We start from the raw sequence: 9,853 nt of genomic DNA, 5'->3' as shown, positions 1-9,853 counted from the left end.
TATGTTACAAAGATCTTTATTTTGGTCAGCAGAATTATGCCATGAACTCGTAGGGGATGGGCTCCAGGAGCTGAGGCTCGTTGTTCTTGGTACTGACAAAGTGTGCTGGCCGTGGAGCAGCAGGCTGAAAACAAGATAAAAGACAATACCACAATGATAGAACATCAGCCAGATCTGTTATAACGGTGTCATTTTAACCAATCACACTAATTAAATATCATAATGGTTTTAGTTTACTTCAAATAACAGTTTGGCATCTCAACATGAATTTAGATCAGGGAGTACAACGAAATACACGCCTGTCACCGTGTACATTACATTTAACATCCAGGACAGTAACCAGTAAACCCTAAAAGAGGTTATACCTGGCGTTTCAGATCAACCCAGGTGCCGTTCTTCTTGGCCTCCAATTTCTGCTTCTCGTTCTCCTGAACACGCTTCAGGAAGCTGTCTCTGCTCTTTGAGTGCTTAACATGCTCGATACGCACATTAATTCTCTTAGCCAGGATCTTCCCCCTAAAAGTAAAACAATAATCGGTCACTTAAATGATGAGAAGCGTAGTACATTTACAAGATTTGTTCACGAGTGGCATGTTTCCATATTGACAATCTGGCAAAGGCATTAATGTGCCTGTCCAGGGTGCATAAGGATGACTGCTCTCGCCCACATTAATGACCACTTAGGACACTGGATGGCCCTTGTGGCAAAGTGAATCTGGGGCATTCTGCATCAAAAGCCTTCACTTATATTGACAATGTATATGTAGAACTGTTAGAACAATTCTAATTGGTAGGTTAAGTTATAAATAAAATTGTTGTTCTTTAAAAATAAAAACGCATCAATAAAAGTTTACATTAGCCATTTTTCCTTTATTAATTCAGAACTTAACTTTGCAGCTAAACATGAACCAAGTGGTTTTTGACTGGTGCAACAACCTCCAGCTATCACTAGCTAGTCTGAGTTGCATTATGACGACATTTAACATGTATTTTTATAGATCATGTCATGTTCAGTGTGGTACTTACTTGACTTGCTTGTTGACAATGATGCCTACAGCATGCTGTGTAACGTTATAAATGCGTCCTGTTTTGCCATGGTAGCATTTATGAGGCATGCCCTTCTGAATGGTTCCTGTGCCCTGGATAATAAAGTATTTTTAATAAATTACTCCACAACAAAAGAGCATAATGTGGCAATTCTTTCATTTAATAAATCTTACCTTTATGTCTACAATATCACCCTTCTTGTAGATGCGCATGTAGGTGGACAGAGGGATTGGGCCTGTTATTGAATGAAAAAGTGTCAGATCTAACCATTTCTAACACTATGTTTGTGCTAAAGTACAGAAAAAAAAATTGTGATATAAATGACCTCACCATGCTTGCGGAAGGGCCTGGCAAACATATACCTGGTCCCCCTCCTCTTGCCTCTGGTGTTCGTCATGATGCCTGATTACTGGGTGCAAAAGACGTACAATTCAGTTAAAACAAATTTATAGAAAACATTTGTTCAAGCACTTCATTTAACTATTTGAAATCCAGCCACGGTATATTAAAAACCACACTTAGCTTAGAGAGAGTTTAGCCATTAACTGTATAAGACAAATTCAACAAAGAAAGTACAAAGAAAGTTCAACAAGTAAAATGTGCATTGCTCATATAGATGCAAAAACGCAATTACTCCAATAACGAAGAATAACATTATAGACACTTGCTACTTAAAAGGACATTAAGACGTCTTTATGACAAAAGATCGGTTTAGCTCCTCCAACAATCATTCATGGCCAACAACTGAACATGGGACCGAACTGAAGCGACATCGTACAACTGTCGAAAGTATTTCTACGCTCGTAATACATAGTACGAAGATACAGAGAAATTGGTAATATTTCTACGCGTCCTCTTTATGTCGGACTCTGCGCAGTCTGTACACGTTTGTCCCGCATGGGACACACATGCTCCAACTCGACTCTATATTTCACTCTTTACGGCATCCAGAAACGCTCATGCGAGCTTAAATTCAATGCCTTTCCAGTAAAGATATTTTTGGCCACTTTGTGTGGCACTTCTGCTTAACGTGAGCGATGTAATTAACGATTTAATACATAATGTCTGGAGCACATCTTACCCCCGGTTGCTCGCAAGATGGCGGGTACGGCGGAAAGAGAATGATGGGGTCCTGCGGTGCTTCCTTCAACGCACGAATAGGAGGACTACTCACTTGCCTGAGTAAAAGTATCGCAGCGGCGAGCAGTGATGTCATCGTCTTACAAAAACAGGGAACTTTTATTTTATTTTTTACTCATTTAAACTTTATAAAGTCATTTATAAACTGATTTACAGAGTGAGAGAGCATTGCTTGGATTAAATATGTTATAGGTTCAAAGAATCGCGTAAATGTATTATTATTATTTTATTTTTTTAAATAAGAAGCTTAACCTTTAACCTTCATTTCAATTTGTTTAATATAAATGAAAATAACCTTGATTAGATAATATAAATCTGTTATAATATAAATATATTTATTGTATAATTAATACAATATATTTTTTTAAATACAATATGTATTAAAATAAATAGTTTCGCTATAAATTGACATAAAAATCACAACACTCTACAAGCTCTTTAAATTGTTTTAAAAATAGCTTTAACGGGATTAAGTCTTATGTAATTTGTTTTTACTACAAATTGAATTGTTTAAATCGAATCAACTGAAAATTCTCTCAAACTAGTTTACTAATTATTTGTACTGTAGTATTATTTTATTAAAAATACCGACATGCACTACGTGATTTGATAAAAAAATGTAGTGAAAATGTTTTATTGAATACCGTTTATGTAATTTAATTTCTCCCTTGTGTGTGTACAAATCTGTTTTTATAATCCCTTGGCGGTCTCATCAGCAGACGGATGTCGTGAGGGCGCTAGGACCCCGCGGATCTCGCTTTGGCGGAGACGCAGTCAGTCCCATAGTCAGTCCACACTGGGACTCCTCTTCGCCTCCGCGCGGTGATTGGGTGGAAGATGGCGCTGGGCGAATGGAAATCCTAATGACAGTTTCCAAATTTGCCTCTTTTTGTACCATGGTGAGTAAATATCACTTCAATTGCGGATAATTGTTCGTCAGTCGTCGCGTGATATTGTAAAGGGTCGCTAGCTGCATTAGTTAAGTCAGTCGGACTCCTTGGGTTGCCAGTTTTCCTCTGCTGCAGTTGCGAGCTGTCTTTATCCGTCTGTGTGCTCGCCATGAATTTTGCCTTGGGCCTAAATAATCACTGCTATTTGGTAGATATACAAAACGACCGTACTGTCGTCACAACACAACGTTAGGCTTTTAAATTCGCCCTTCCTTATAGGATTTGCTGAAGGCAGCAAAACAGAGATCTGCTAACTGCTGAGCTCAAGTGTCATTCAGCTCGGGGTTTGATCGCGAGATGTCCTCAATAAGCGCGAAGACAGTGACATCTAAATAAATCTCCGATTGATATTTATGTGTAATAAATGAGTACAAGCCTTCAGACAAGCATTGTGTTAGGTATGGCAAACGTGAGCATCATGCTGATGTAAAACGCGTTGAGTGTATCTGAGCTTCAGTGCTAAGCTGTTGCCTGTGCGGTCACATCGTGATTTCACGGTCCCATCCCCTCTCTGCATCTCCGTACACAGTCAGTGTTTTCCTCCATAAACTTTATGCTTTATTCGCATTTTGATTTAGATATACCCCCCATGTATTTGGCGTTTTTTAAATGTAAAAGTGACCGTAGTGAAATGGCTGCTAATGTAGTTGTATTTAGGTTGACATTTACTTGTTTTTCATGATCTTGCATTTTTAAAACACTCATTTTCAATCAGTTGATCAGTGATTGTTTTAATCTTAGCAAATGTGTCTTTGGATGTGTGTCAGACGTCTTTACCATAGTCATGTAAGAAATACTTAAGTCATCTTATTTATTGAAAAATGTGGTGGTTAAAACCAACTTACCATAGTTTTACTGTAGTAACAGTAACTGTATGTGGTAGAAACTGTGGTTAGCGTAGTAATTTAAGAGACTCTCTATCTAATTGTATGCAGCTGTAAATGCCTGAACAGCTGTTCATCTGTTCTATTGCAGGGCGCCAATGCCTCCGCTTTGGAGAAAGAGATTGGCTCGGAACAGTTCCCTGTCAATGAGCATTACTTCGGATTGGTAAACGTAAGCAAAGACATTCCCTGTTGTCTCACATTGTCTCCTCCAGCCAGCATGTTTTTATTCTTATGCTCTGGAATCAGTGTGTGTGTTCTGTCTGTTTCGTTCCACAGTTTGGAAACACCTGCTACTGTAACTCTGTGCTCCAGGCTCTGTACTTCTGCCGGCCGTTCCGGGAGAAGATCCTTGCATACAGGAGCCAGCCGCGCCGCAAGGAGAACCTGCTCACCTGCCTGGCCGACCTGTTCCACAGTATAGCCAACCAGAAGAGGAAAGTCGGCGTGATACCCCCGAAGAAATTCATTACGAGATTACGTAAAGAGAATGGTAAGGAACACAAGCAAGAAGGGATTGTATTCAAAGTTTTAATGTGAATTTAGATGCTACTTCTAGGTCAGAAAATGCCCATGAAGTTGTTCTTACAGTGCATTGAAGGAAACATCTTCACAAACTGCATCACATTTACTAAATCTATATAATTTGCGCATAGTATCTAACAAATAAATAATTAATTTGCATAAAGCGTACCATGAATGATGAGACGTTAGTTACAAATAAGTTAACTCTAAGATTTTTCATATACAGAACTGTTAATACTTTACAGTACAGTCCCATTAGTTAACGCATTTAATAAAATTAATTAACAATGAAGAATTCAATACATTGGAGCGATCGTTCAAGCACTTTTTAACCAACAATGAAAACTACTTCTAAAGCATGTATTAATCATAATTAAATTAAATTAAATTTATGCATTTAGCAGACGCTTTTATCCAAAGCGACTTACAGTGCATTCAGGCGATCAATTTTTACATATCATGTGTTCCCGGGGAATCGAACCCCCAACCTTGCGCTTAATAGCGCAGTGCTCTACCAATTGAGCTACAGGAACACTGAATTGAAGTTAATGTTAATTTGGATATTTACTAATACAATAATAAAAAGTTGTAAATGTGTAAATATTGTTTTAATTGAGTTGAGCTAACGTGAACTAAAAGTAGTTTTTTTATTAACTGATGTTAACAAAGACTAACAAATATTGTAACAAATGTGTTGGTCATTGTTAGTGCATGTTAACTAATGGAACCTTTTTGTAAAGTGTTACCGCAAAAACGTAACATTTTTCAAATGCAGCACTGCAATTGAAATATCATCGCAAAACCATTTACTACTTAGTTGTCAACACATTCAACGTTCATGTGTTCCTTGTAAAACATTCTTTCTCCCTGTCCTCCCACAGAACTGTTTGATAACTACATGCAGCAAGATGCACACGAGTTCCTCAACTACCTGCTGAACACTATAGCAGACCTGCTACAAGAAGAGCGCAAGCAAGACAAACAGAATGGCAAATTGGCCAATGGCACACTCGATTCACAGAACAATAACAGCACCCCACCCTCCTCCACCTGGGTTCATGAGATCTTCCAGGGCACGTTGACCAATGAGACGCGATGCCTCACCTGCGAGACGGTAATAGCACCTCACATAAACCTGTTAGTCCAATAAGACAGTACCTTGATAGTTCTGCTGGCTGTGATTGGCTGTACTTTTATCTGAGGCGTCTTTGCACTTTGTTCTCTCATAGATAAGCAGTAAAGATGAGGATTTCTTGGATTTGTCAGTGGACGTGGAGCAGAACACTTCAATCACACACTGTCTCAGGTCTAAAAGCACACTCACACTTGAACCCATTTTAAACATGAATATATATACGCTTTAATAAATTAATGCTTTTCATACTGGCCCTTTATAGAGGTTTCAGTAATACAGAGACCTTGTGCAGTGAGTATAAATATTACTGTGAGGAATGCAGAAGTAAACAAGAGGCACACAAACGGTGAGCATTCATTTCTGCCAGCTGCTTCCTGGTTTTCTGAATGTATATGTACAGAATATACTTAATATATGAATGTGTTTGAGTCTAGAATGCGGGTTAAGAAACTTCCCATGATCCTCGCCTTGCACTTGAAGAGATTTAAATACATGGAGCAGCTGCAGCGCTACACTAAGCTAAGCTACCGTGTGGTCTTCCCTCTGGAGCTCCGCCTCTTTAACACTTCTGGCGATGCCACCAATCCCGAGAGGCTTTACGACCTAGTCGCTGTGGTGGTGCATTGTGGCAGGTGAGTCGATACAAGAACGGCGTTCCAGTACACTTTTAGACACGCACTCACAAACCTCTCTAAGCACTTACCCTCGGGGGAATCCCCGCTGTCATTTTGAAGTGCGTTTCACTTCGTCAAGTGGACGAGGGAAGATTACTCGGACATACCTTCGACTTTGACCGAGGGAGCGAGTCTGCTTCATATGCACACATCAGGCCGCTCTATAGACCAGATTGCAATTTGACTATGACGTTATCGCAGATCGCGTTTAATTTATCCCCACCCCAAACAACTCTATAATATATAAATGATTTTTCTGAAAAAAAAGAGTGCCGCACCAAACAGATTTGTAAGGGGAAAAATGTAAACAATAAACCAATTCCATAGTAGATTCTAAATGATCAAGGGCTTAGGACGTTCTAGTTCAGCCCATTCCATGGGTTCCTCCAGAAGTGAGCACTCATTCAACGTAATCAATGACCGAGTAAACAAGAAGAAGGGAAGCTAGCGAGTGAAGGGCATAAAAAAAGCGAACCGGAACACAGCCAAAAGTTTAAATGAAATCCAGGAAGCCAGAATGGACTTTCAAACCTTTATAAATGTGTTTTTCTTCCTCCTCCATTGTCTGATTTCACAATACTTGCTTGTGTTAACAGAATCTCTTCATGCAAGCTTTTTGAAATCTCTCCTTGCAAAAAAATTAAATAAAAAGGAGAACTGTACTGATTTGCTTCCTTAATTTCTGTATGTATGTGTGTGTGTGCTTTTATAGTGGTCCAAACCGAGGACACTACATCGCAATTGTAAAGAGTCATGATTTCTGGCTACTATTTGATGATGACATCGTAGAGGTAAGCTGCCATCCGTCATATATAACTATTAATTATTTACTTTGATAGAAATTTGCAAGATTCAGAGTTCCCACAGGCATGGGGGATAATAATAAAATATAATAACAAAACTGAGTTTTAATATAATAAATAAGTTACTAAATAATGAGTCTTAATATATAATCTATAATTTGTCTTAAGATGCACACCAGTAATGTTTTTTTTTTCTAAAGCATGTTTATAAAAAATACTTAAATGTCCTATTTAATTGGTCTCAAACTCAATTTCTGGAGGGCCACAGCTCTGCACAGTTTAGCTCCAACCCTAACCAAACACACCTGATCCAGCTAATCAAGGGCTTCAGGATTACTAGAAACTTACGAGCAGGTGTTAGTTGAAGCTGGTTGGAGCTAAATTCTGCAGAGCTGTGGCCCTCCAGGAACTGAGTTTGAGACCACTGTCCTAATTGAACTATGGCCTAATCCTGGCTTAGGCTAAGCGATGTCTCTGAAACCGGGCCAGTGTCTTTATAGTGAATTTATATTTTTCTAGTCATGCTTTTCTACAAATGTCACGGAAAAGTAATTTATTACAGAATGGTATTTCTGCAGTTGTTATAAAAAGTTTTTTGTTTCCTCCTGTAGAAAATTGATGCCCAGGCGATTGAGGAGTTCTACGGATTAACCTCGGAAATTTCCAAGAACTCTGAGTCTGGGTACATCCTGTTTTACCAGTCCAGAGACTGAGAGAGGCCAGAGCAGCGTCCCCTTACAGACACCTGTGCAGCAGCCGTGCCTGTACGCTGAACCCTGCGCAGGGTCTTCCTGCAGCGGCGCCTCACACACACCCCACCCCACCCGTCCAAGCCCACCCTCGCCAGTCTCCACGCAGCAGTAACGTTGGACGCGATGCAGTCGCAAGGCCTTTTGAACGTTGTTTGTCAGTTGTTTTTACGTTGTGGGAGTGTTTCATCACTCGTGTTCAGTCCTTTACCGTGGAGAGAATGTGTTTAGTGTAACAGACTGAATGATACGACCCGGATTTGCATTCAGCTTTCATGCTGCAACCTTTTGATTCCTGTGGCTGTGAGAAGGCTGAAGACTTGTGCATGGGGAAAGTGGGTGTGTTTATTATAATGGCGGGGAGGGTCTAAACGCTCCAGGTGCGGGGCATAGCGGGTCATGTATTTCTACCTTGTACAGAGTGATATTTGTATAAATATTATGAGAATTATAATAATATTACTGATATAGCCAAAAAAGAGGATAGAACCAGAAAAGATGTATAACACTATGGTGCACTTTTGATACAGTTTTGTAGATGTTGGAAGGTTAATGTAAGGGTTTGCTTGAGACGGCCTGTTGTGAAATTATCATTTTCTGTTTTAAAGAAAAATAAATAAAAGTGTATACACCAAGATAGGATGTATGCATGTAAGCATGTAAATACCAGTTATCACCAGCCTACTGCGATTTGATTGGACGCCTTTTTTTTTTTCCTGTGCTGATGACTGCATCATTGCATCACCTGTGATCATTCTTGGTCACTGTGGCCCCTCAGTGGCCGGTCAAGATTACTGCAAGATGGAGAATTGCATAGCATCATTTCTTTTTCACCATTGCTTTCCTCTCACTCCAGCTTTAAAGGGTTCTGTGTTGTTTTGCAATGACTTTGCTTGCTCATTATTGCATAAAATGAGGTTGACTCCTTTTAAATTTGCATGAAAGGTTACACATATTTATTAGAACTCAAAAGCAATTCTCAGATCTGTCATTTTAGAGCCATATCGAGCCTAGTTTCAGACTGGAAAGGATTTTATCAGGCGTCATCACTGACTGTGCAGTTTAGTCTATGAGGAGGTGTGAGTCTGTCTTGAGTGAGAGGCCGCTGTGCGGGGTTAAAGGATGGAGGAGAGGGAAGATAGTGGGGGAAGTGGGTGACACAGATGAGCATACTGTTAATAGCTCTCACCGAGAATAGCTCTCACAGGGGAGCAACACAATGTGTATCTTTCCAGAAAGATGCAGTCTGAATGTCAGATGCTAGATAAATGGGTCTCATCCCACACAGACACATTGCAATACCTTCTGGGTCATTTGAAATGGGTGCTTTTTCTATTGTGAAAAGGTGGTTCTTAAAGTGAATTTTTAAAGCAAAAAAAAGTTTATGGTGTTAATATTACATTTTGCCAAGTCAAGCTAAACTGAAACCTTGCAATACATGTTTTGGCATGTTTTAGTGCTATCAAAGGGTAACCAAGTTCAGTTTTACAGTTAATTAAGCCATTACCAGCCTTTCAAGGTCATTGTTTATAAATTATTATAATAATTAGTATTAATTGGTAATTTTCAAAATCATTATACTACTTTATGCCCTTTAGGATTTGTTTTTTATTTAAAGGTGACAAATTATGCCCCTTTTTATATTATGTAATAAAAACTTCTGGTGTCCCCAGAATGTGTCTGTTAAGCTTCAGCTCAAAATACCACACAGATAATTTATTGTATCATTTTGAAAATGCCTATTTTGAGTGGAAGCAGAAACATGCTGTTTTTCGGGCCTGTATCTTTAAATGCAAATGAGCTGCTGATCCCCGCCCCATTTTCCAGAATAGAGCTGCCTTATTACAGCTCGTACCTGCTAAAAAAATATGTTTTAGTTCTGATTATCATGTTAATAGTACTGAAATCATCCGTTTTAAACCATATTAGTTGGTTTACTCTGAGTG

General features: G+C 39.1%; 2 protein-coding genes across 2 annotated transcripts; one reads left to right on the top strand and one right to left on the bottom strand.

Annotated features, from left to right (window-relative positions):
* rpl21 (ribosomal protein L21) lies at positions 1 to 2,209 on the bottom strand. Its single transcript, XM_059524682.1, has 6 exons — positions 2,129 to 2,209; positions 1,378 to 1,456; positions 1,221 to 1,282; positions 1,027 to 1,139; positions 366 to 516; positions 1 to 124 (listed from the first exon to the last, which is right to left on the bottom strand). The coding sequence occupies exons 2-6, from the start codon at positions 1,442 to 1,444 to the stop codon at positions 35 to 37; spliced, it is 483 nt and encodes a 160-aa protein (XP_059380665.1). The 5' UTR covers positions 1,445 to 1,456; positions 2,129 to 2,209; the 3' UTR covers positions 1 to 34.
* A 734-nt stretch (positions 2,210 to 2,943) lies between these two features.
* usp12a (ubiquitin specific peptidase 12a) lies at positions 2,944 to 8,576 on the top strand. The gene is made up of 9 exons (XM_059524681.1): positions 2,944 to 3,086; positions 4,113 to 4,193; positions 4,301 to 4,514; positions 5,428 to 5,660; positions 5,776 to 5,852; positions 5,944 to 6,027; positions 6,116 to 6,313; positions 7,068 to 7,146; positions 7,770 to 8,576. The coding sequence occupies exons 1-9, from the start codon at positions 3,039 to 3,041 to the stop codon at positions 7,869 to 7,871; spliced, it is 1,116 nt and encodes a 371-aa protein (XP_059380664.1). The 5' UTR covers positions 2,944 to 3,038; the 3' UTR covers positions 7,872 to 8,576.
* Positions 8,577 to 9,853: the final 1,277 nt, after the last annotated feature.

This window comes from Carassius carassius, chromosome 35 (assembly GCF_963082965.1).
Source record: "Carassius carassius chromosome 35, fCarCar2.1, whole genome shotgun sequence".
Classification (NCBI taxonomy): Eukaryota; Metazoa; Chordata; class Actinopteri; order Cypriniformes; family Cyprinidae; genus Carassius; species Carassius carassius.
Note: the sequence above shows the minus strand (reverse complement) of the source record. Positions and strands in the feature narration are given on the sequence as shown.

What these genes read in the sequence shown, in the direction of transcription:
- rpl21 (XM_059524682.1), bottom strand. Translation starts at nt 1,444, where the DNA reads ATGACGAACACCAGAGGCAAGAGGAGGGGGACCAGGTATATGTTTGCC. An exon ending in GTGATATTGTAGACATAAAG is followed by an intron (nt 1,140 to 1,220) that starts GTAAGATTTATT and finishes TTTATTATCCAG; the next exon opens with GGCACAGGAACCATTCAGAA. An exon ending in GGGTTGATCTGAAACGCCAG is followed by an intron (nt 125 to 365) that starts GTATAACCTCTT and finishes TCTTGTTTTCAG; the next exon opens with CCTGCTGCTCCACGGCCAGC.
- usp12a (XM_059524681.1), top strand. Translation starts at nt 3,039, where the DNA reads ATGGAAATCCTAATGACAGTTTCCAAATTTGCCTCTTTTTGTACCATG. An exon ending in GATGCCTCACCTGCGAGACG is followed by an intron (nt 5,661 to 5,775) that starts GTAATAGCACCT and finishes GTTCTCTCATAG; the next exon opens with ATAAGCAGTAAAGATGAGGA. An exon ending in GTGGTGGTGCATTGTGGCAG is followed by an intron (nt 6,314 to 7,067) that starts GTGAGTCGATAC and finishes GTGCTTTTATAG; the next exon opens with TGGTCCAAACCGAGGACACT.